General features: G+C 36.5%; 1 protein-coding gene across 1 annotated transcript in view; it reads left to right on the forward strand.

Annotated features, from left to right (window-relative positions):
- Nucleotides 1–74: 74 nt before the first annotated feature.
- The window catches only part of AK9 (adenylate kinase 9), a 69,677-nt gene continuing 42,667 nt past the window's right edge, over nt 75–27,084 (forward strand). The window contains exons 1-14 of the mRNA XM_070953424.1: nt 75–194; nt 5,934–5,997; nt 9,882–9,934; nt 10,476–10,572; nt 11,883–11,995; nt 12,258–12,449; nt 16,509–16,628; nt 18,650–18,724; nt 19,090–19,188; nt 20,056–20,195; nt 20,275–20,455; nt 21,025–21,169; nt 22,654–22,779; nt 25,342–25,428. Coding sequence (XP_070809525.1) covers nt 75–194; nt 5,934–5,997; nt 9,882–9,934; nt 10,476–10,572; nt 11,883–11,995; nt 12,258–12,449; nt 16,509–16,628; nt 18,650–18,724; nt 19,090–19,188; nt 20,056–20,195; nt 20,275–20,455; nt 21,025–21,169; nt 22,654–22,779; nt 25,342–25,428 — 1,612 coding nt within the window. The remainder of the gene's footprint in view (nt 195–5,933; nt 5,998–9,881; nt 9,935–10,475; nt 10,573–11,882; nt 11,996–12,257; nt 12,450–16,508; nt 16,629–18,649; nt 18,725–19,089; nt 19,189–20,055; nt 20,196–20,274; nt 20,456–21,024; nt 21,170–22,653; nt 22,780–25,341; nt 25,429–27,084) is intronic.

A 27,084-nucleotide genomic window follows, 5' to 3' on the forward strand; every position in this document is an offset into this window, starting at 1 on the left:
TTGCTGCTATAGCTGCAGATGTAAAAAGCAGTAAGGATCTTAATAACTAATTCTGTCTTTTAAATGTAGATTGAATGATGGCATCTCCAGAAGATGAACAACCTTACCCTTTTGTAGATATATATGATGAAGATGAAGCTGACAGAGTCTTCCTTTTGTCCAAGCCTACTTGCTTCATCATCCTTGGAAAACCAGTAAGAAAAAGGCCGACATGATTAAATTGGCACTTTAAACAGACTAATTCAAAATACAGACACATATATATCTTTATTTAGAAATCCAATGAAATTCCATAGGTTTTATTGCTAGAAAAATGTACATGTAAGTAATAAAGTAATAATATCTGTGGAACATATGAACTCCTGAATAAAATTCATAAAATGGTGCTGTCGGTATGGCAAACTTTTTTTTTGCCAGGATATCTTTTCTAGATCACTGCTAGAATGTACAGCATGGCATGGCATAAAATATGGATTTCAGGGCCTCCCCAATTTGGAAATGTTCTGTCTCTGATTTTGTGACTCTGGATGGCGTAACACTGCCCCAGTCAGAGCTGTTGCATAAGTTGGGGTCCTCTTAAATTCATGATTCTTACTCAAGGAGCTGGTGACAGGAAGCCGTTTGCACAAATCCATATTGTCAGTTGACTCCATTCATGGATCAGGGAACTCTTCCATATCTACTCACGTTTTAATCAGCTTCCACTTGGAGTATTGCAATGCTTTATTCTTGGAGCTTCCTTTGAAAAGCATTCAGAGGCTGCAACTGATCCAGAATGCAGCAGAACTTGTAGCCTTGGTATCCCATGGTGTACCAAGGTATCACTGTTTCATGAGCTATATTCCTTTCAATAGCTTCCAAGTCTGGTTATCACCCATGTATGGCATGAGGTCAGGTTATTATGGGACTGACTGTTTCTGATAGTTTCTTCTCACCAAATCAGACAAAATGGGTCTGCTCTGGGTCTGTTAAGCAGTGTCAATTAGTTGGACCCAGAAAGCATACCTTTTCTGACAGAGTGCCTGCCCTTCCCCTTCCCCTAACATTCAGATGGCCCTGAATTTGAAAGTCTCTCAGAAGGTTTTGAAAATCGTTTTCCTCAGACATTGAGGCTACAATGTTATCTGAGACCAGTAGGTATTTTTCATGATGCATTATGGGAGAATTTTGCTCAGAGCCTCAATTGCATTTTACTGTATTGTATTGTATTTATTCTATTTTATTGCTGTCTGTAGCAGGCAGGCAGATAAATGACTGTTTTGCTATATCACAAAGTATGGTGGCTATAGGGAGTCAATATAGAGGCTCATAAAATCTGTCCTTTTCATTCCACAATACTGAGTGTCACAATCTTATTTTGTAATATATCTTATGAGTTGGCTTCTGTCTAACTATACTCATGTGCCTGACCATACACCCTCTCGACTTTGCATTAGAAAACAAATTGCATTGATTGCTGTGGGATTTATTTCTGTCATGCATTTGAGATGATGCTGCATGGAGTGGATCTACTGGTAATTCAGCAAGCCAAAATTTATATACACCATTAATGTTTCTGAATTTATTTGATTAGACTCTTCTTGAAATTCTCATTTGTATGGTTACTTACCATGATGGCAGGAGAATTTAGGAATTAGTTGAATCTGTATAACTCCGTTCTACTTTATACTGGTCCCAATAACACTTCTGAGGGGTATTCCCAGAATAAAGCAGTTCATGTCTTTCATATATTTACATTAATTTAGTATCTGTAATATTAATTTAATGTTCCAGATGTATTGGAATTCTTTCAGCTATGATCAATATTGCTATGCTGGCTGAGAATGATGAAAGTCATGTTTCAACATGTCAACTGTTGAGTAAACATTAAACTGTCCCTTAAGTACAGAATTAGGAAAATAATTACTGAGTGATGCAGGAATAAGTTTTATCTCTCTCCAATTTATTTATCCTATTTATCCTCCCTCCTGACTGGCTCAAGGTTGATTTAGCCTTCCATCCTTCCGAGGTTGGTAAAATGTGGACCCTGATCAGTGGGGGCAATACGCTGACTCTGTAAACTGCTTAGAGAGGGCTGTAAAGTACTATGAAGTGGTATATAAGTTTAAGTGCTACTGTTATTGCTATATAACCTTTACATTTAAATTTCCTCTTAACTATTTATTTGCTACTGGGAAAGTTCATCAGAAAATTTCAAGTTTTGTATCATCAATGTGCTGATGAGACTCAGATTTATATCACTACCCCAAATCAGACTGATGATGCCATTGAGGTGCCTTAACAGTCTTAGTGGGAGCAGAAACGGCTTAAACTGAATCGTAGGAAGAAAGAATTACTGTTTTACCATTGGATTTGCTGTCTGTTTTAGTATTCTGTCTTGATAGAATAATACTGTATTATCCCTGAAAGAGCAAGTCCATAGCTTGGGGGTTCTTCTAGGCTCTCAGATCTTCTAGAAGAGAAAGGGAAGTGTTATAGCCATGGATGTTCCTAGCTCTGGCTGTTGTACAAGTTGGACTGGGAAGATCTTCCTGTAGTGACTCATGTCATCATCACCATGATGTTTAGACTATTGCAACAGATTCTATATGGGGTTGCCTTTGAAGATCACTTAGAAAGTGCAGGATTCTAGGTGCAATTTAAAATGTTGGTGTTAATCTAAAAGTTTTACATGGCTTGGCACATGCTTAATTGCAAAACTGCATTCTCCATTTGGAATTGACCTGGCCAGTGCAATCTACCCAAGAGAAACTACAAGTAGTATTCCACTTTGGGGGTGAAGAGGGTAAAGTTTGGAGGTGCTGCTTTTCAGTGGTAGTATTGGTCATTTACTGCAGCCTCTTAATGGACTTCTGGTTGGTTCCCATGCTAGTTGCCTTTGGGAAGCTGTTCTAAACAGATGTCTATGAAGATTCTCAGTCATCCATGTAATGGTTGTCCCAACGGTACTTTTCTAAAAGGCAACTGAACTTTCCTGGTTTTTTCCCCTCTAAAAACGTTTCTGATCTCGGAACTGAAGAAGATTCTTGGATGAGAAGCAAAACATTTTCAAGGGAAAAAAACCATATAAGTCGAGTTGCCTTTTGGAAAAGCACTTTTATTTTAAACAGAAGTCTTCCGGAAGGTATTTAGGCCTTGATTCCAACTTGTTTTAATTACCATTTTATTTTGGTTTATTTAATTTTATTTCATATTTTCTTTCTTTTTTTTTTTATTGCAAAAGTTTTACAATTACATTTTCACCCCTTTTCCCCCCCCCACCAGCCCCCCCAAACTTCCCAACCTCCCTAACCCTCCCTAACCCTCCCCTCCCCCCAGACTTCCCTATAATATACTCATAACTGGTAAAGAAAGATAAAAAAAACCACACAAAAAAAAAACCCTTAATATGACACTTATGTAAAAACTTGAACCCCTCCCTCCCCTATATAGTTTTTCTTTTTACCTCATTACATTAAAATATTTCTAATACATTATTTTCAAATAAAAGCTATTTGATACTTTCTAGTTTGATATTTGTTCTGAACATATTCTATCCACCTTTTCCATTCCCATTCATAAGTCTCTTGTGAACAATCTTTTAAGTATGCTGAAATCTTCGCCATCTTTGCAAAACTGGCCATCTTCAAAGTCCATTCCTCAATAGTGGGCAAAGCTTCATTTTTCTAATATTTACCTATCAACAATCTTGCTGCTGTTATCATATACAATATCAATTTTGTTTCACCCGATGTAAAACCCTTAACTATACCCAATAAAAACAATTGTGGAGAGAATTGAATTTTTTTCTTCAAAACATTCTGCATGACCCACCAAATTTTTATCCAAAAAGCCTTAACTTTCCTACAGGTCCACCAAACATGATAATACGTAGCATCCAAACATTCACATCTCCAACATTTTGGCTGAACATTAGGGTACATACATGACAACTTTTTGGGATCTAAATGCCATCTATAAAACATTTTATAGAAATTTTCCCTCAGGTTCTGCGACTGTGTAAATTTAACATTCTGAACCCAAATTTTTTCCCATGTTTCCAACATCACTGGTTCTTCAAAATTTTGTGCCCACTTAATCATACAATCTTTAACTAATTCAGTTTCTGAATCCCTTTCTAGCAAAACATTATAAAGCCTTTTGATATGCATTGGACCTTTCTCTTTTATATGTCTAACCAATTCTTCCTCGTGCAGCATAATACCAGTTTTTTGGTCCTCTTTCCATCTCAATTGTAATTGATTATATTGTAACCAAGTTAAATTAATCCCTTCGTCCAACAGTGTCTGCAATGTCTTCAGCCGCCATCTGCCCGCATCTGTAAAAAGAACCTCTTTGTATAAAAACCCCCCGAGTGACATTATATTTGTATTCCACAAAGTATGACCAAGATCCAGCCATAACGGTATTTTATAAACCCATTTGAGTCGGTGCTTCTTCCAAACTCTCATCAAAGAGTCTCTAAGTATATGACTTTTAAATACTTTATCAACTTTGTCATCATAAAATAAGTAAGCATGCCATCCAAATTCAAGATCAAAACTTTCTGCATTCAATATTCCAGCCTTTTTACTTCCAAACCAATCACTTGTTAAAGTTAAAGCTGCTGCATCATAATATAACTGTAGGTTTGGAAGTTTAAGACCTCCTCTTTCTGGAACATCTTGCATAATTTTCAATTTCACTCTCGGCTTTTTCTCGTTCCAGACAAACTTATTGAGTCCAGTTTGCCAGACTTTCAATTGTTTATCACTTTTAAGCACCGGAATCATTTGAAACAAAAAAAGAAATCTTGGCAAAATGTTCATCTTAACTGCTGCTATTCTTCCAAGTAGAGACAGCTGCAGTTTTTTCCAAGTCTCCATGTCTTTCTGCACCTCTCGCCACAACACCTCATAGTTATTTTGAAACAATTTCATGTTTGATTCTGCAACCTGAACTCCTAGATATTTTACCTTAGGTACAGTCTCAAAACCTGCCCTCCTTTCAAGCTCATGTTTACGATCTTGTGTCATGTTTTTAGCTATCATTTTAGTCTTTTTTGCATTCAGTCTAAAACCTGAAACTTTACCATAGTCTTGTATAATGTCCTTCATCAGGATTATTGATTCCATTGGTTGTGATAGGGTAACAACCAGATCATCTGCGAATGCCTTTATTCTGTAATCCTCTTGCCTAATCATTATACCTTTCAAGATATTAGAGTCCCGTATTGTATTTAGCAAGACTTCTAGTGTTAGAATAAATAAAAGTGGGGACAAGACTTCTAGTGTTAGAATAAATAAAAGTGGGGACAATTTATTTCATATTTTCATTAGCTTCTGGAACTTAATACTTACTGTTTATTGTATGTTGTTTCTTGTGTATGTTATGTAATAAGCTGCTCCGAATCCTCAGAATTTAGTACTTTATGAATATGATTAATTGATTAATTTAAAAAATCAGCAGTAGGACCAAGCTCCTAATGTAACTCTATCAATTTTGCTTTGTAAAATGGAATGGTTTGCTAATATTATATTATATATTTAGTAGAAGCAAGCAAATGCATGATCATAGCCCCAGTTTTCTTTGTTTCTTTTTATCCCTAACACAAAACCTTACAAGCAGATACATAGCACAGAACATAGAATCACATTGATTTAACTACCAGAGCTAATGACTTAAAAGTGTCAAATATATTTTTGCTTTGAAAGGTAGCAAGGACAAGGAGACCATTTTTCAATAAAAAAATTGGAAAAGCAAAATATATTTCATACACAATTAGAGCCATATACAGGATTTCTGACATTTAATAATATGGATGGAAATTTTAGTCACTCCTTATTCTAATAAATATTTCAGTTTTCATTGTTTCATTCTAATTTATTACATTTGAAGCACTTCAATTCATTCTAGTTTTAATAATCCTTTTCTTTTTGTTTTCTCATTTTAAGGGTGTTGGGAAGAAAACATTAGCTAAAAAAATAGCCCAATTTTGGAAGTGCACTCTTGTAGATGGTAAATATAAAAACTATTCATTTTACTGTATTTCATTCTATGCATGTTTGTATAATTTCTAACATTCTAGAAATCTATTTAATTTAAAGAAAAAAGTTGCAACATTTTCATGAACTAACATATAAATTCAGAAGAGTTTGACAATGTATATTCCTTTTCTGTTGGAGAGATTTTGAATTTTTAGCAGATACTATTGGGAGTATTGCCATATTTTTATAAAATGAGGTGCAAAAAAATGAGAAAATGGAATCTAATGCTTTGGAACTTGATTTCTGATGATGAAATAAGATATTCTCCGCCTACCCCTCTTTGAAAAGCTTGTTTTAAAGATACTGATACTAAAGCTACCGAAACTTTTTTCTGCTCATTTATGGGTAATATCAGTGGTAACATAGACAGTAACCATATTACATAAAGTGTAATATAGTTAGAGAATTACTTAAAACAACAAGAAAAAACTAGTCCACTCTATAAAGTTAATATATGCACCATCAATCTCTACATTAAAACATTATAGTATTCTATCTATGATTTTTGTGTGATCCTAACCTTTATCCTACTTTCCATATTCCAATGTTGTTTCACATTCCATTATGGTCATACAAATATAACAGATACAAATTTAAGACACCAGCTGCAATATACATTTTTAAATGAACCCTAATGAAGTCAGCAACAGTGACTTTGGTGAGAATAGGAAAGGAAAAAATATTGTAATGACGTAGTTTTTTTATTAAGGGGTTAATAAACTGCTTCTGCTAATCTCTGGACAAGTCATTAATCTTGAAAATGAAAAATGAAAAAAGTGAAAGAGTTGGATCAGAAGTTTTTTTTTTTTTTAAGTCCATATGGGACCAGTAGAAAGAGGACATAAAAAGTCCTCTGTGTATTTGTGCAACATAAGGATTCCCTTAGTTTTATGGAGGATACGCCTTTAAATCTTATAGAAATTTTCTCCTAGTTGCCTCAATTTCAGTAACAATCTGAAGATTTTCTTCAAGATATTTTACCAATAATTTATGACTAAAACATGCTTGAGTCCAGCCTTTCCCATTCCACTTAAACTTAGCTTGCCATGATTAATTCACCTAGAGAGTATGGGATAACTGAAGTGATTAGAGGGAAATATATATTCTCTATCAGGTACAGCTTTTTAGAAATCTATTTTTGGTTTTTAAATTAAGTTCTCCTCAGGGATATTCTGGCCCACAGAGAAACTACCTTACCTTTATGAGCAGTAGTTTTTACATTAAATTTGCAAGAGTGAATAAAGAATGTAGCACAGCAAGCTAGTGATTGGATTCTGGCTTGTTCCTTTAGAATTAATTTGGCATCAGCAGGTTTCTGAGTAAAACCCTAAAACTATGAGGCAGCATGTACCTGATTTTCCAGTTTGTTCCCAGAAACATCATTTCTTTGAAGTGCTATCATTAGAACATAATTACAGTGATTTCTAAAGAATCCTGCAGCAAAGCTAAAATTTCTGAATTTTTAAAATTGCAATATAATTTTATTTAAGTTCTGAAAGGGAAATTGTTTATATGAGCCTATTCTTTGTTACCTGCTACTTTAAAATTAGAGCAGGCAACAATTAGCACAACATGGGAGCCCTCTGGTGGCTAAAAGTGTCTTTTATTTTGTGGAAATCATGGTCAAGTACTAGATAAGCACACAGAACTATAATTAGACTTTTCTATTTAAATAGGAGTTTTAATGACAATGATAATTATCAGCCCATAATAGGTACTCTGGAGGTCTAAAATTGGCTTTAGATAAAAAGATATTGATTCCTTCTTCTCCAAAGTTGTAATAGTTGAAGAGAAAAAAGAAATGAAAATATTTATTTATTTATTTTATTTATTTTATTGAATTTGTATACAATATATTGTATTGTTTTACAATACTTCGGTAACATTTGGACTCTGGACAAATTATAATAGGAAGATATAATACAGCTATTGTACAGGTAGTTCTCCAGTTACAACAGTTCATTTAGTGACCATTTGAAGTTACAATGGCACTGAAAAAAGTGACTTATGACCATTTTTCACACTTAAGATCATTGTAGCATCCACATGGTGACATGATAAAAATTCAGACTTTTGACAACTGATTCATATTTATGATGGTTGCAATGTCCTAAGGTCATGTGATCACCTTTTACAACCTCCTGAGAAGCAAAGTCAACGGGGAGGCAAGATTTGCTTAACAACCATGTTACTAACTTAACAACTGCAGTGATTTCATATAACTGTGACAAGAAACAGCAAAATTCACTTAACAACTGTCTTGCATAGCAAGAGAAATTTTGGGCTCAATTGTGGTCATAAGTCCAGGACTACCTGTACTATACATACAGTTGTGCTGGAGTCATTATAAAGAACAATAGTAGTGTATTAGTCATTTGAAAACACATTTTGATTCTTGGCCAATTAATGTGTATTTAAAGCATATCTCCAAACCCTGCTTAACAGGGATCAAAAAGGTTAGCATGTAAAAGAAGAAACCAGATGAAAGGCCCTGAGTAACATTGTCTATCCTTTCTCTTCTAACTTCCCCCCACTGGATATCATGTATCATCAATGTATGAAAGTACAGTTACAGTACTCTCCTCACCTCTTGGTCATAATTTATTTGAGGAATTCACACATACACAGAGTGAAAGCATTGGAGAGTGAGATGGCACAGCCGCCAACCACAATTTTTGATTAATCTCAGTAAATGACATTTTAAAATATAAAAAGTAAAAAAGCAAGCAAAGCCCATTCTTCAAAAAAAAATTCGAAAAAAGCACTTTTGTTTTCATATGGAAATCGCTTCTGAATTTTGTGCTTGATGTGTAAAAGAATGTAACTTTGACTTTAGGTTTTATAAATTAGATTGATAGATCTTTATAGAAATTACTTGTTCATATTATTATGGAAAGCTGTGATTATTACAAAAAGCTGTGATTTGATGCTAATACCTTATTCTACTGCAACAGAGAGAGTGGGAAGTCAATACTTCTTTTTTTTTCTTTTCCCTACCTTTCCTCATTTCTCTTTCCCCTTTCCCCTCCTTCCTCACTGCTCTTTTATTTACTTTTGTATTTTGTATTTTATAATACTGTATAACTTAATAAAAAAATGTTTACAGTTTTTAAAAAATTACAATAGCAAGAGATAATGGATGAAACAAACAAGTATGTTTTTTATCTTTCTTCCCTGTGTGGAATTATTGAAAACAAATTTTTGTTCACTTATGTTCGCATATCCTGTAAATCCACATTGTGATCTGTTTGATTTGATACTAGCATGATCCGTTTATGTTTCACTTTGTGCAAAACTGTTTTATTTTGTATACCAGTTAACATTACAAGCGAACTTAACATTATGGTTTCTTTTACAAATTGTTTTAATATTATCTCAACTATTGTCACATACCAGGCAGACTAGTTGTACGTGTGGATCCAACTCAATGAGTCATGCATTGTGCAACTTCTCTAGACATTTCAGGATATTTAGAAGTAATGTTAAGCATCCTGTGTAATTTTCAAAGGAAAACTTGGCTACAGCACAGAAAGATAAATGTTCCTTAAAGAATTCACAGGAGATCAGATGTTATCTAACTAGAGCAACACAAAATATGGCCACTTCATGATTTCTGCACTTATTATCGGCATTGCATTTATTATCTCTTTGTAGAGAGAGATATACAAGAAACCATCACTGCAGATGGATTTTTATGGAAAAAGAATGCATGAACTTCAATATTAAAAATGTTGTTTTGAATTGCCATTTAAAGTTATCTAAATTCTGTTTTGCATTATACAGTACTGCATGTATACATGCACACAGCACCATCTAAACAATTTTTATTTTTTTCTGCGTGATATATCCTTTTAGCTTTTGAAGTTATAAATGAAAACATAACAGCCGAAACAGAATATGGACTGAAGGTAAAGCCTGTACTTATTTATTTAAGATGGATTTTGAGGTATATTTTTGTATTTTATTCCTTAGTGAATTTATAATTCTTTCAATGGGCACTATTAGTTAAAGCCCACTTCAGCTCAAAACTTTGAATTATTGCAATTTGATTGGATTTGAACTATGGGCAATGTACCAAGCTCAGTGGTAGACCACATGTTTTGCATATAGGTTCATTTTTTGGCGTCTCCAGTTTAAGACAGTGCATCAGATAATATACAGTAGTAGAATTTATTCTTAAGGAGGTGCTATAAAAGAAAATAGAAAGAAGGAGAGAGAGGGAGGGAGAGAGGGAGGGAGGGAGAGAGAGAGAGAGAGAGAGAGAGAAAGAAAGAGAGAGAGAGAAGAGCAAAGATTTGTGGGAGTTGTAGTCCAAAACATAAAAGAAGGAATATTGAGAGCATCTGGATATTTTTTTTTATATAGTATAAGGCAGCTTTGCATATTAATTATATATCCCCTATTATATATTCTCAATGCAATTCAATATTTTACATTGTTCTCCTTAAGTGTAAGGACCTACTTTACCAAGGTCAAAATGTTCCTGAAGAGTTGGTGATAAAGATGCTTATGATCAAGCTGGACTCACCAGAGATTAATCACTTCGGTATGGGTTGCTGCATCTTCTTTTTTCCACTATTTATTAAGTAAGCTCATCATAATCCTAGAAATACATACCTCTGACTTATTTATTTGTCTGTCTGTTTCGTGGATTGTATGGGATTTAGAAAGCCAGTTTAGTGTAGTGGCTAAGGCATTAGGCTAGAAACCAGAAGCCGCTGAGTTCTGATCCTGCCTTGGATACAAAATCATCTGGATGACCTTGGTCCAGTTTCTTTCTATTTGCCCTAGAAAGGAGGTAATTGCTAGCCACTTCTGAAAAATCTTGCCAAGGCAAATTCAGGGACTTTTCCAGGACTTATCCAGTCCTTATCCAGGCAGTCTCCAAAAAATGGACAATTTTTAACAGAAGAAATAAAAAGAACCAATATTGTGTAGTGATTAAGGCATCAGGCTAGAATCCAGGAAACCTGAACTTCTAGTCTCGTTTTAGGCATGAAGCCTGCTGGATGACCTTGGGCCCATCACTTTCTCTCAACTCTAGGAAGGAGGAAATGGCAAACCACTTCTGAAAAACCTTGCCAAATAAATAGCAGGAACTTGTCCAGGCAGTCTCAGAGAATTGCAAATGATTGAATGAGGGGGAGGGAGGGAAGGGATTTAGAGGCTACTCAATTCCCACAGAAGTTTGGGTGGCTCTGTAAGGCAGTGGGGGTTATATTTTTATGTTAGCTATAGTATTTGCTCATTTTGAGCATATGTATTACACAAAAGAAAATACTCTGGTAAAAATGAGATTAGAGAAGAAAGTGGAAGTTTTTAAAGTTGTAGAAGAAAAGTGCAGATTCTCCGGTTTACAGGAGTCCGTTGCTCTTTCAAAATTGGGCACCTCTCCAGACCTCTCCTCTTCCTTTAGGAAGGAAAATAAGAAGTGTAGTAAAGCAGATATGGAGACCAGAGGAGAGAGTGCACTTTCATTCCTATTTCAAGGGGCCAGTAGGTACAGATTCTACTGTCCCAGTTTATCAGATGGACTTCCAATAGCATAGGCATTGAAATACTGTACATCAGATTTGACACACCTTGAAACTGCTGTTGGACTGGAAGACCTCCAAGGTCCCTCCAACTTTGTTATTCTGTTATTTTGATCTAAGGGGAAAACACTGTTTTCATACATAAAGCTATTTGTTGGTTGAAGACAATATGAGGACATAGCAGTATAAAATGTTTCCGGGAATTGGTTGTACAGAGGTTAGATACAAATGAAGAAAGACCCATAGTCATTGCATAATTACTGTAAATAAGTATGGGTTCTGTAAGTACTGTATAAAAATATTTGCATTTCCCCTCTTGCAGGTTATGTTCTCTGTGATTTCCCTTCTCTTTCTGAGGACTTTATGTCTACACCAGAACAAATAGATGTGATTAAAAATTTAAAATTAAAACCAGATTTCCTGATTAATATTAAGGTAATCGCATTTGAAAGTTCTTAGTAAATCTTCTATTTATTTTATATCTCTGTTTCATACCTTTACAAATTATGCTTCGTAAAGCCACCCATTGTCATAAAAGTAGAAGTTGCCAACTGTCTTTTATTAGTTTTAAAAGAAATTCTACCAGCATATTAGCAATAAAAGTTCTCCTCCTAAGACCTTAGAAAGAAGAGTTACAAAGTTATCTTATTGGATTTGGAACAACTTCCATCTCATAATGATCTGTTTTCCCCACTAGTGTCCCAACAATGACTTGTGCCAAAGAATCACTGGTCAAAGACAGCAGCCTGACACAGGACATATATTTAAAAGAGATGATTGGGATCCTGATATTATTGAAAAGCGTAAGAAAAAGAAGAAAGAATTACGTAAAAGTGAAGATGAGGATGAGGAAGCAGAAGAGGAAGAAGAGGAAGAGGAGTCAAATGAGGTAGTTTACCCATATTTTCTAAAAAGACAATTATTTGTTTCAAATAAAAGAAAAGCTTGGATCATTCATAAACACATTGTTTAATATTTGTTAAACAATGCAATGTTCTTCAATAAAGTTAATCAAATTATGTAATACCCTAATTCTACACGCTGCATTTTTTTGGGGGAAAATCCATTGTCATTTGTAACCATATTAAAGCTATATGTCTTTAATTAACAGTATTACTAAGCCTTTAAATTGGCCGGCTGAAGCAAAGAACTGTCTGGGGTCTCCTCCCATTCCAAGTATAAAATTGTCTGGACTAGCAGAGTTCAATTTTAGCATTGGGAACAGCATCCTTCAGAAGTAGCAGCCTTGTTTGATTGATGCAGGGCAGGTTTTATGACACACCTCTGTCTCTGTCTCTCTCTCTCTCTCTGTCTCTCTTTCCCTTTCCCTCCCTCCCTCCTCCCTCCCTCTCTCTCTCTCTCTCTCTCTCATCTATCTATCTATCTATCTATCTATCTATCTATCTATCTATCTATCTATCTCAGAATTCCTCAACAGGACTCCAGCAGGAAAACATTTTTTTTTAAAAAAAGCTTACAAAATCAATTCAATTTTACTAACTGGAATTGCATATTTGTTCAGGAATAATGTTTTCTCGGACTTCCTGTTTGCTGCTGGCCGCCGCCAGACGTTCCTTTGGGATCGTCAGCTTCCACTGCCTGTCAGAGCCGCCTTCACAACGGAACGGCGGCTCGAAAAAACTCCGTTTCCATGAGGAAACGGAGATAGAGCCAGCAGGGGTGGGTAGAACTCTCTGCAGAGTCCCAAAAGTTTTTCTTTTTCTTTTGGGACGGAGCGGATGAGATGCCCCATATCCCCAGCCGTCACTCCGGGCTTTGGGAGACCTCTGCGAATGCAGAGCCAGGCGTCAAGAGCAAGCCTGTGAATTTAACAGATTACTTAAAGAAAATGTGAGCCGGATCTGTAATACTGAACCGCAAGTATTCTACTTATCTTTTAAAAATAAAAAATAACTTAAGAGAGAAGAGGAAAGGAAAGGAGGGGAAAAAAGTTTTTTAAAATGGCGTTTGCAGCAGCTGGAGAAGAGGCAGAAAGGAAAAGTCTTTCTGTTTTCTATTATTACAATGTAGCGGAATAAATACCACTGGCTACATTTGTAGACAAAACCTCGCTCCTGTGTTTTTCTTTCTTTTTTTCTTCCTGGAGACTTGATATTGTTGTTGACTGGAAAGAAGTCTTTTTTCTTGTTTTTTTTTTCTTTTTCTTTTTTTTTCTTTTTAACAAAGCCTGCCTGGGCGGAAACATGGCGCCGAGACTTACAAAGTCAGATAAACAAGAAGGGGGGGGGGATTCCCTCACCCACAATTTAAAGGAACAAATTTTAACTCTTCAGTCTCAGAAACCTGATTTTGATATAATAGAATTTCTCTTAGAGGAGATTGAAAGAAGGGATGAGATTGTGAATCAGCATCTTGAAGAATTTAAGCAGGAAATTAAAGAACTGGTAAAATCTAAGTTTGATTTTTTGGAGCAAAAAATTTTAAAAGTGGTTAATGGTTTTTCAAAATTTATGATACAGTTGGATACAAATACTAATTTACTAGAGTCTAAAATGGATGAAATTCAAGATAAATTGGACAATAGAATTCAAAAAATTGAAAATGATTTGATAAACACTCAGGATAATAGCTCAGAAGAAAAACCTAAAATGGATGCTGACCAAATGTCTGGTAATGTAGAAAATCTGCAACAGAGGATTGAAAAAGAGGTTCTCATGGTCCAATATAATTTTACAGAATATGCGATAAGACTGAGAGGTTTGCAGGAAAATAATAGAGATGATTTAAGGAAAATATCTTCTGAAATTCTAGCTGGGATTTTAAAGGTTCAACCTGAGGAAGTGTCTTGTAGGATTGACAGAGTTCTCAGAATAAATTCCTGGATTGCTAAGCAAAGGCAACTGCCTAGAGATGTGGTGATTTATTTTACGGACAAGGAAATTAGGAATAATATTGTGCAAAATTCTTTTAATTCTAATTTGCAATTGTATGGACGAAAGATATGGATTTACAAGGAACTCCCACCTAAGATATTAGCAGAAAGGAAGAAATTTGGTTTTCTGGTGTCTGAGTTAAAAAAGAGAAATATATCATATAGGTGGAATGCCCCAGTTGGTATTATACTGAGACATCAAGGAGAAAGATATCAGTTAGATACTATTGAAAGAGCGGAAGAATTTTATCAAAATAGGTTGAACATGAATTTAACTTCTTCAGGAATGATACAGGATAAGCAGAAGGAGCTGGAAATAAAGGGAAAATATCGAATTACAGAGAATGTACCAGATAAATTGCCTTTGGATTTACCGGACACCCCAGCTGGATTATCTACAAATTTGAGAGAAGTGCCATCTGATTTTAATGTGATGACATATCAAGGCAAGCATGGAAACCAATTAGGGGATATACAAGGGATAAAAAAGAAACATGAGACATCAAAACAAAATCAATACGACCAATCTACAAAGCAGAATGAAGACCGACCAGTTGACACACAATCTGTAGAAAAGAAACCAGGATCGAAGTCAAACCCACAAAAAGAAAACAAAAAAAGAAATAGGTTGTATAAAAATAGAAATTTCTAACTCAAGCAACAGTGAAGCCAGTGTCTTTAAAATATGAATGATTATGTGAAAACATAGAGGAGGCGACATATTGGTCTATATCATCCTGAGGATAGTGGCAGATCTCTGCATTGCCATAATTTTGGGACGTGGAAAGAGCCTCAAACTGATGGATTTGAATTATCTACTTTGATATTTCTTTTTGTGTTGATAAACATATTATAATTATCTTGAATCATAAGGCAAGAGAATCATGCTGGGGCATGCAGAAGATCCGGTTGTTACCCACTACGATGATGGAAATCAATAATCCTGATGAAACCCATAATTATTATTATATGGAATATAATTATAATGTCACTCGGGTGGTTGTTTTTACTTTTATACATATAAGAAGACATTTACTACTGATGGGGGCAGATATGATTGAAGATCTTGAATAAACTGTTGCATCAGCAAGCTATGTTACCCTATTATGGATGTTGGTTTTAACAATCCAGTGGAAAGACCTCAAAGAAGATATTATATGGACTATAAATTTAAAGTTATTGTCTTTTCTTTTTTTTTATTTAGACATAATGGAATATATATATATATATATTTAAGTAGTGTGGGCAGTGAATTAAAGATATTAAGAATTGTTGTGTATGGTAAATTTGTAGGACAGTGGGTGAATAAGCTAACTACAGACTGATTAGTTTAAGAAAAGGGATTTTTAAGAGATATATTTAGGGGAGTGGAGGAAATGGATAGAGTGGAATAAATGTTAAATTAGATTTTAAGGGGAGGTCGCTTTGAAATGTTATAGTAATATATATAGAAGATTAAATATTAAAGTAGGATTTATCGTATAGTTTTAAAGTGGAAGGTGGTTTTGAATTGTTGTAATAATATATAGATATAAAACACTATTATGTTAAATTAGAAGTTATTTTATAATAGTTATAGTATAATGTTTTTTTTGTTTTTTTTTGTTCTCTTCTTTTCTGAAATGTATGGATAAAGGGGGATGTTATGATATTTATAATATTTTTAGTAAGTAAAGGTCAGTATTTTGACGAGGGAGTAAGTAATCTGTTATGAATTAGGGGTTTTTTTGTTACGAAGAAGTCACAGGGGGGGATGGGTGGGGAGGGGGGGTTAGGGAGGGGGAGGGAGAGGGGGGGGGAAAGGGGGAAAAAATTTGTATTTGAAAACTTTTTCAATAAAAAAAAAAAAGGAATAATGTTTTCTCAAAGGTTCATTTCAGCCCATAACTAAGCCATTTTAGACAGTTGAAAATTGTTTTCAGCTAATTAATTTTGTTCTGCATACAGCTAATGTTTATCATTGCTGATTTTATACATTCAGAGTGGGAGGTAGAACCAAGCTTTCTATATGTATTTACTTCATTTAAAAAAATGATTTTTTTTCCTTCCACCTAGGCTGATCAAATTATGTTGACAGAAATTTTGCCAACTTTAGTGCAAAGGCCAGAAGATTTTATTGAAAATGCACAAAAGAGAATTGAACTCTATAAAGATATTATGCTGCGTCCCCTAGAGGTAAGATAAGATAATACCTTTTGCACTTCTTAGCCATGACACCCAGAAGTAAGAAAAGAAGGGGGGGGGGAAACACCAGATATCAATGTTATAACTTTTGTTATTGCTAATAAGCTTAGATAACTGTCTCATGAATCCATGAGCTATATTATATTGACAGCACAAATGCTCATCTTTAACACATTGTACTAAAATGATTATTATGATCCATGAACTTTTAAGACCTAGTTTTACATATTACAGCAAGGCATGGTTTGACTCATTGAATAAATCACAGTTGGCTGAATTTATAAGGTACTTTAAGCGTGGAGTATATTTATTTATTACGTTTATATATTGCCCACATCACTATCCAAACTGACTCTTGGTGATTGTGGCCCAACCTAATATTTTTAGAGGAGTTAAGACCAACCTGGGTGAGCTAGTACTGCAGAGTGAATAGGACTGTACTATGTATGTAAATATTGTAAACAATATTTACTCTTTTGGGAAGATTAAAGGGTGGTTTCATCAAAGTAGCAGGAAGCAACATTACAGATTTGTTTCAATCTTGATTAGAGGAGTGTTTGAAACTGCAAAGTTGGAGCAAGGGTAGAAGACCATACTAAACCATAAAATGTGACATAGAGCCCAAAAGCTAGGTCCACATATTGAGTTTTCTCCTCTACACTTTCCATTTTTTCTTATTCTTTTTTTTTTAATTTTGTATTAGGTTTTTATCTTTGTAATCTCAATTTTCAGTGATAGTACTGGTACTGTATTGAAAAAGAGCCCCCCCCCCCGATACTGCTATATAGAGGACAGGGATCCTTATTTAGGCATCTGCTTTTAAAAAACAAAAAGGGGGATGAAAGTTATCATGGTTTCACCTAATCTGTAGAATTACTGTATTGGAGTATAAGATGCACCTTTCCCCCCCAAAAGAGGCTGAAAATTTGGGTACGTCTTATACCCCGAATGTAGCTTTTTCAAAGCTTTTTTTCAGCCCTAACGAGGCGCTAGCGAGGCACTAGTGAGTGAAGTGATCTTCCCAGCTTTGCCTGCTCCTTCGACTCTCCACTGTGCTTTAACGAGTGAAGCGATCTCCATGCTTTGCTCCGACTCTCAGCTGTTCTTTAGAAGTTTTTTTTCAGCCCAAACTAGGCGCTAGCCAAGTGAAGTGATCTCCCCCGTGCTTTCCCTGCTTTTCTCATTGCTGCTTCCTCTCAGCTGTGCCCTAGAAGCTGTTTTTTATCCCCAAGCAGGGGATAAAAAACCAGCAAACTAATGTGCTGAAGCTGATCAGACTAAGGCTAGCCAGATAAATATCTGGTAGGCAATTTTTTTTTCCTATTTTCCTCCCCAAAAACTAAACTGTTTCTTATACTCTGGTGCGTCTTATACTCCGAAAAATATGGTAGTACTATGGGAACCAAAATATAAAATATTTTAAAAATCAATTATATTCTAAAATGCCTTGAATCTTTCATAAATTTGGGAAGGAATCTCCTTTTTTCTTCATATGCCTATGTGCATTTATCAAAAAATAGGGAGGCACAAATAGTTGTTCTGTATTGGAGCCATACTGTAGAGCTATTGCTTGCCAAGCCATTGCATGTGGTTCTAGAGTGGTCTTGCTTGCCACATGGACTGGTTGAATGGATACGTAAGTTCAATATTGTCCTCAGTCAAGAAATATGACATGAACAATGTGAATAAGGTAGAATATGACTCCTCTGCCAGCCCGACATCTCTTCTTCATCAAATTCTAAACTATGTTCACTCATAAGTACAATTGAACTTATGCAGTTCTAGCCTGTGATTGCATTAAATTCATTTGTACTTATGAGTGAAATGTTTGTCCTCACATTCTTTGTCAAGTAAATATTACAGTTACATTAATATTAGATATTAAGAAAAAGATATGTCAAAAAAATAGCACAGATTTTTCCCCAGACATGTCAGTGCAATCATCTGAAGCCATGGGATCCGAATCAAATCCAATGTATATATTCAGTCATATTTCTGTTTTAAAATTTCAGGAATTAATGGCTGAGCAGGACTCTCAGTATCTTTTCGAATTGGATGGAAACAAGAATGCAGATGAACTTTTTAAAGTAAGTAAGGAACACACACTGATTTTCAATGCCAATTATACAACCCTATTCCAGTTTCAACCCTGCCTCCTTTAAGGCAACAGGGTTTCTACAACTTGGCAATGAGTTCTCTGTCTCTATCCTATATGTTCAAGACAGTTCAATATGTTGATAATATTAGTATTATTATGATATTAATGCATCTATTAATAACCTTTCAGAAATTGCAGAGAACTATATTTCCCACCTGCTATCTTTTATTGATCAAGTTTATTTTAGAAAATTGTATTGAAGTACTCTTTCAAACTGGTTTTATATTTCAAAACCAAATACCCAATATTAACTAAATATATTTTCTGCACACACTGTTATGTGCTTTTGCTCAGTCAGTAATAACTCGCCTTGAATCCATGGGCCAACGGAATGGAGCTCTTATAACCAAGCTTCAGAGTGCAGACGAAGAACTGTTAGATGGTCTGGAAAATGTAAGTGTGACATTTGTATGTGTTCCTATTAGTTGCCAGTAGAAATAGCATACAGTCATATTAACAAGAGTGTTGCTATAAATGCTGATAATAGATTTTTCTTACTCATAGCAGATTAAAGCATATCACACAACTTCAAAGAATGCCTTAGATACAAACAATTTATTGGGATTTCTTATTCCTCTATTGTTATTGTTTATGGTGTGCTATTTGTTTTTATATTATTATATCCTGCCTTTATTATTTTTTTAAAATCAGGTAGTGAACATGTCTAATACTCTTTCCTCATATTTTCCTCAGAAGAGTTATCCTATGAGATGGGTTGGCCTGAGAGAGAGGGACTGGCCCAGACACTAGCTTTCATTTCTAAGGCAGAAGGACTCATGGTCTCCCGGCTTCTAGGCCAGTGCCTTAACCATTAGACCAAACTAGCTATATAAGTAAAATATTCCCACATTTCATTTTTAAGAAAAATCCTAAAAATATCACAGTATCTTCTGATAAGAGCTTATGTATAAGCCTTTCGTATCATCACTGAGCCGTGGTGACACAGTGGTTAGAATGCAGTATGGCAGGGCTACTTCTGCTGACTGCTGGCTGCCTGCAGTTTGGCAGTTCAATTCTAACTGACTCAAAGTTGACTCAGCCTTCCATCCTTCCGAGGTCAGTAAAATGAAGGCCCAGATTGTTGGGGGCAATATGCTGACTCTGTAAACCGCTTAGAGAGGGCTTTTATTTTAACTTTCAGCAGCATGGTTAAAATTAGTGACCTCATGTTTGAAAATATAGGATGGTAAAATACCCGTCACTTTTCAGTACAATATGTTTTTCAAAGACTTCCATTTTTTTCTTTATTTTGGCCCTCAGGGTGAACTTTTTCGGGTGCTTGCATCCTATAAACTTGTAGGACCTAGACATCGATGGCGTCGCAGCAAATGGGGCCGAGCATGTCCTGTGGCTTTAAAAGATGGTGACATTATCATGGGAACTGCAGACAATACTGTTAGGTAAGTAGAACTTTGTTAGCCTTAATGCAATTTTTTTCTAAAGCTATAGTTTCTAAAGCTATTTTTGCTTTCTTTGTAGCTTCTTAGGTAAGATGTACCTGCTTTCTTCGGAAGAAGCATTGAAACAATTCATGCTGAATCCTCGTTCTTACCTGCTTCCACCTATGCCACTTCCACCTTGTAAAGTACTGATACTGGGCCCTCCGTTATCTGGGAAAACAACCCTGTGTGAGTTGCTTGCAAACCATTATCAGGGAAAGGTGGGTATAAATTCATTTTAGTATCAACATCTCAAAATGCCTGTTTATAGAATATCTTATTTAAATAGAAGACTCTTAAACACAATGACTTTGACAACCAAGAGCTTAGTACAGAACCACAAAGAATATAAATATTGCTGAAACTGGGAATTGTATTCCTAATTTTTCTGGGAGACCAATTATTAAAGGCCAGGTAAATTTTCCTTGGATTATTCTGTCACCTGATTCTGTTGAGCCCTATAAATGGCAATTCAAAGTTTCTTGCTTTAAAAGTGGCACCAGACAAAAGCAATAGTGGAGAAAGATTTTAGAAAAACTTTAATTTATTTACCTTTGTATTAGGTTTCTATATCAACTCTTCTCTAGTGATCAAGGAACTTTACATGAATATCTGCTTTCATACTATTTATTTATTAATTTTTTGTGCCACCCATTTCCCCTACAAGGGGACTCTGGCAATGTGCGCGCACAAAATTAAACATACAGGGAAAAAAAGAAAGAAATTGGACAAACTACCGATGTATCTGCCTCATCCTCCCTAAGAGGCCATGTTCAATGGTTTTCTGTAGGTTCTTGACATGGAAGCTCTTCTGAAAATACATTATGAAGAAGCAAAACTAGAACTCCTTGAGCAGACCCGAGCTGAAGCAATCCTGGTAGGCATTGCCAGAGTGAAAGAAAAAATGGAAATAGAGCAGCAACTGAAGGAACAAGGTGAGATGGTTCCATGTCAAAGCTAAGAGGCTCAGTTGTTCAGATATAGTTGTTTCAATTCAGAAGTTATGTAAGAATGTTTCTACAAAGACTTGCTGGATGAACATTGCAGTGATTGACTGCAAGCAGTGAATTGCTATTTAAAATGAGAAGAATGAGGTCATTTTTTCTCTTCTCCATTAGGATGTTGCTTTTTTGAACATGTAAATATTTTCTTGGTAAGGTAAAATAATGAAGAGATGAGGAAATACAACCAAAATTATAACATTTTCTAAAATTATCAAAACAAATATGCAAAATATAGTACTTATTGTCATTTGAAGAAAGAGATATATCTATAAAATACTAATGTAAAACTAGCTCAATCCTTCAATATATTATTATTATTATTATTATTATTATTATTATTATTATTATCATCATCAGCCACAGACAGTTAACTCTATCAGTATTAATACAGTATGTTATTTCAGTACAAAGTATTTATTGAATGTTTTTGAGAAAAATATATTTTTGAGCTGGTTATTTATTCTGGTTTTATATTTAAATCTTATTTATCATTTTTATGTACAGACTACCAGGAATTTCTCTGGAGCTTGGCTGTATAAAAATCTATCCGTCCATCCAACCAACCATATGTTTTTATTGCCAAACAATTTCTAGCTCAGTTTTTCTGCCAACAGTTTTTACTCTGTCAGAACATGTTTGAATTTAATGGCAGATAGGGAGGAGGGGGATGGTTTGGCATGAGTGGTGGGTGAGCACACGTGTGCACAGCTCCATTTACATGAGCAGCAGGCATGTGCATCTGCCGCTTGCACAAATGGAGCTGCACGCACATGTTTGCCTGCTGAAAGCACAAGTGGAGCTGCATGCATCTGTGTGCTCACCTACCATTTCCACAGCCCTGTTCTAAATGGGCCACAGCCCAGTAGTAGGCCACGGCTCAGGGGTTGGGACCACTGCTCTCTTTATATTCTCTTCTGTTGAAACCAAACATAATCTTCACTAATCTTCCTTTAGAGGAAAGATTGAACAGCAATCTTATAAGGGTAGGATGGCGGGTTTATAAACTTCATAAATTGATTAAACCAGGGACATTGCCACATAGGGTTTATATCACTTCCAAATCGTGAACATTTTCTTTCCATTATTTGTGTTCGGTAGCTAAAACAACTGCAATCTCAATTAGCAAAAAAAAAAAAGCACATTTTCTAATTGACAAATGTTATTAAAAGGCATAAGATTTCACAAGCTGCAGTTCATGTCATCAGATTCATAGAGTGGCTTTATTTGAAACGAGGTAAAATGGAGGTAGGGAAGACAAGTTTATTATGCAGATGCAGGTTACAAATACCTTATCAATTAACAAATGTAATTTGTTAAATGCCCATCATGTTTATTAAGACCTTCTGAAATTGTCTGAAATCGTTCTTTAATAGAAGAAGTACTTCACGTTAATTATGTTAATTTTTTTTTTATAGCTGAGCTATATGCCCAAGAGTTCGGTGATAGGGAACTGGAAAATGAGGAAGAGGAGGAGTATATTCCCACAGAGGAAAAAAGTTCAATGCTGCCCAGTGTTGCCTCAACAATGACTAGCCTAAAAGGTAATCTAAGGATTTGATTTTTCATACATTCTATAGAAGAATAGGATATACCCACAGAGCTCTCCCTGCATAGTGAAGTAAGCCCCATCCTTGGTATCCAGTTGTTTAGGTTGTCAGAAGACTTGTGATACATTTTGTTTTGATATGGATATAAATCTGGCATTATTTCTCTGTTGCTGTAATGTGATAAACTGGGGTGGGAGTGGGGGGTGGGGGGTGAATATTTTCATTTGTAAAAGAATCTGCCTGCATGTTCAAAATGAACTGATCAAACAAGACAGAATTTTTTTTTTCTGATATGGAAGCATTATTTGTATATGTAGATTTGTAAATGGATTTTCTACACTCTATATGGTCCCAATCCTGAAGCTGAGATTTTACCGTCCAACAATGAATGATTAATTGATCAAATTGACCATAATTTACTGCTATATGAAGTAACAACAACTAAGTTCAGACTTTTCACAGACATTCTTCCTTCCCTTATTTTATGAAAATAAGGTGAAAAATGAAAGCTTTTGTTTCCACTTTTACTCCTGCCACAGTTCCCTGTGATGCTAGAGGCCAGGGAGTTATTTATTTATTTAAATCATCCAAGTCCTGAAACTATGATTTATAGTTGGTTTGTTCTCATTTAATTGAAATTTAAATAAACAACAGGTAAAGTGGTTTTTCACTTGGCCAGTCTTTTCCTCTAGTATATGAAGGAAGAAGGAGGAAATATATGCCATACTTTATTTCTTAATCTTAAATTATTTTAGCTTGTATCAAAGGAGGATATTCATAATTATGAAAAATTATGATGTAACAGTTAATAAGATACAATCGATAATAGACAAATTATTTTTATTTTAGACAAATTATTTTTATTTTATCTGGAATTTGAAAGCAGCTCTGATATCCATGCAAATCCATTTTGAGGACACAATTATATATGCTGTACTGTATTTTATGATTCATGATTATGCCCAACTGGTTCAAGCAACCAGACATGAGTTTAAGTCTGCAATCCTATTCCAATTTTCTAGGATTAAATTCCACTGAATTCAATGAGACTTACTTCTGGGTAATCACATGTTGGAGTGTGGTGTAAGTCAACATTCCTTAAACTTTTGTTAGCTAAAATTCATTTGGTTTTGTTTTTTTAATTTTCTCTCAAATTCTCTCCCATTCTTTATTTCTCAGCTGCAAATATTTAAGTATTTAAGGACTAGGCATGTCTTTCCAAGAATTATATTTATAAAAGCAGGTTACCCATCTCTTTAGAAAAATCTAATAAACAGTGAGAAAAAAGGATTCTGTAGTATATGCAAGCTATGGCACAGGAGAAAAAAAATTAACCCTCTCCTCAGTGATGAAATCCGAACCAGTTTGTTACCGGTTCGCTGACCGCACATGCGCGCAGTGCGTGCATGTGCAATACAAAAGGAGGCTTGGGAAGGTAAGTAGAAGTGAGGGGGGGATCAGCTGTGGCATGCGATTTAGCTTCGCTAGAAAGCAGGATTTCCTGCTTTCTAGCAAAGCTAAATTGCGCGCCACAGCTGATCCCCTCCTCGCTGCTCTACTTACCTCCCTAAGCCTACTTTTGGTGCGTGATGCTCATGCGCATGCACAGTACATTCCAAAAGGAGGCTTGGGAAGGTAAGTAGAACAGCAAGGGGGGGATCAGCTGTGGCGCGTGATTTAGCTTTGCTAGAAAGCAGGATTTCCTGCTTTCTAGCAAAGGTAAACCCTGCTGCACAGTTGATCATCAGAAATACCGGTTTGGAGGAATCAGTAGCTTTTTTAACTACTGGTTCGCCCAAACCGGTAGTTTATATCACTACCAGTTCGCCCGAACCGGAGCAAACCGGTAGCATTTCACCCCTGCCTCTCCTTCTACATTATTCTCCTGATCAAAATTTTTCTACCAAAATTGGGGATGTTGTTCATTTAAAGTACATACATGTAGTTGACTTACAACAGTTAGTTTAGTGACTGTTCGAAGTTATAACATCACTAATAAAAGTGACTGTTTTTCACACTTACAGCTATTACGGCATCCCCATGGTCATGTGATCAAAATTCAGACACTTGGCAACTGACTCATATTTATGATGGTTGTAGTGTTCAGGGGTCATGTGGTCACCTTTTGTAACCTTCTGATGAGCAAAGTCAATGGGGAAGCTAGATTCACCTAACAACTGTGTTACTAACTTAAGATAGTGATATCATAGCCAGAAAGGGAAAACTTTAAAGTTCTATTTCCTGTGTCCTGCAGTAATGATTACTAAGCTTTGCTCCTGCATACCAAATTTTAAAGATCCATCAGTGTGGTTTTTAATTACACCAGAATAATCAAATAGAGCTGTAACCTGTTTTTACACCATTCAGATTCTTGGCATAAGCGTTCCTTACTGTGTTGGTGTCAATCCCAATGAATTCTTTTCAGTGGCAGGTCTAAGCAAAATCAAAGAAACCACGTTCTGATTTAGAGTATTATGTGAACCAACCATGTGAGTCCACAGAAACACATTGTCTGCATAACTCAATGTATTTTATTTCTCTTAATACCTGATCTAGAGGACAGTATCATGAAACAAGGGAGTGTAATAAAAGAAGAAGATGAGACTGAAGAAATGTCTTCATCCCAGTCTGCAGAACAAATAGGTATTATGGATAGAATGTGGAAATTAGGCAGAGATAATGATGGTTATGTGAACAAAAGCATACATTAAAGTCACAAAACAATGTAAAATGTAAGAAAACTGCTCAGATTGACTCTGGCCTTATTCACTAGAGCGGATGTCAACAACCCATGGCTCCAGAGCCACATGCAGCTCTTTCACCCCTCTGCTGTGGCTCCCTGTCACCCTGTCGCAGCAGAGAGATGAAAGAGCTGTCGCCCTGTCACGGCCATGGTGATGGCTGGAGCCTTAGTGCAGGAGCGAAGCGCCCCTGTAGTTGCCTTTGTGCGGCAACAGGATTCCGCCTTCATCATGGAATTTGCTGTTGCCGCCAGCAAGGAGGGCTGGGAGAGAACAGCAGGGTGGATCTTGCAGGGTGGGGGCCATCCCCCAAGCCTGGCCTTCCTCCTCCCTCGTCAGCAGGGCCAAGAGAAAGAAGGGTGGGTGTGGGGAAGCATTCCCCTCCCCTAATTGAGCGCTGAGCACAAAAACCCAGTGGGGGGGAGAGGCTGGTCCAGCACCTCCAACGCGAGCTGCTACCTTTGAAATGAACCGCGCCTTTGAGGAAGGCAGGCAGCGATGGCTGGGGCCTGGAGGAGCACGGAGAGTTGCAGGCCAAGTGCCAGAGGATCAGAAGGTGCACTCCAATGTCACACCATCACGTGTTTCCAGCACACGCTCTTCTGTCCTGAAGTGGGATTGAGTGGGGGGTAAGGGGAAGGGAGCAGGAGGGAGGGTAGGAGGCTTCTAGGAGAAGAAGCCCAGCTAGCTTTCCTTTTGGCATGGGGCGGGGGAAAGATCCAATAGCCCCTCTATGGCCTGCCTGCTGTTCTCACAGTGCCTTGCACAGCACAGTGAAAGCATGCTTCGCAATGGGGAAGACTTGATCTCTTCCTCCTTCTGGAGCCCATTACGACACAGAGCCACAATGCGACCCTGCCCCACTCACCCCTGGCAACTCTTTCTCTCGGGGCGGAGAGCAGGTGACACATCCAGCACCAACCAAAGCCGGAAGTAGACACTCGCCGTTTCTGCTGCAGTCAGGCAGCGAGAGAAACAGAGGGGGAGAGACAGATTTGGCTCGATTCGGCTCTGTCTGGTCCCCTCTCACCACCTTTGCCCAATTTTGCAAGGATTCAGTGGACGCTGCCTTGGTGAGGGGGAGGGATGTCATCCTGTACTTTGCCTGCCAAGCATCTTTGGGGGCGCCTGGGGATGGAGGTAAGGAGGGAGAGAGAGTGACATAAAGAGAGAGAGACAGAGAGAGAGAGAGAGAGAGAGATGAGAGAGAGAGAGAGAGAGATAAGAGGGAGAGAGGGAGATAGAGAAAGAGAAAGAGAGATGGGAGGGAGGGAGGGAGATAGAGAGAGAGAAAGAGAGAGGGAGAAAGAGAAAAAGATGGGAGAGAGAGAGATATGAGAGAGAAAGAGAGATGAGGGAAGGAGAGGGAGGGAGAGAGAGGTGGGAGAGAGGGGGAGAGAGAGAGAGAGAGAGATCTATTTCTCATAGAAAAGAAAACACCAGGAGCCACAAAACCTGAATAGGCATGGCTGGGGGGAGGTCATGTGACTGGGTGGGAGTGAATTACATTGAGTTGGCCACGCCCACCCAGATTTTGTGGCTCCCGGTGTTTTGTATT

Source organism: Pituophis catenifer, unplaced genomic scaffold (assembly GCF_029215685.1).
Source record: "Pituophis catenifer annectens isolate HBS135680 unplaced genomic scaffold, rPitCat1.0.hap2 SCAF_1, whole genome shotgun sequence".
Lineage (NCBI taxonomy): Eukaryota > Metazoa > Chordata > Lepidosauria > Squamata > Colubridae > Pituophis > Pituophis catenifer.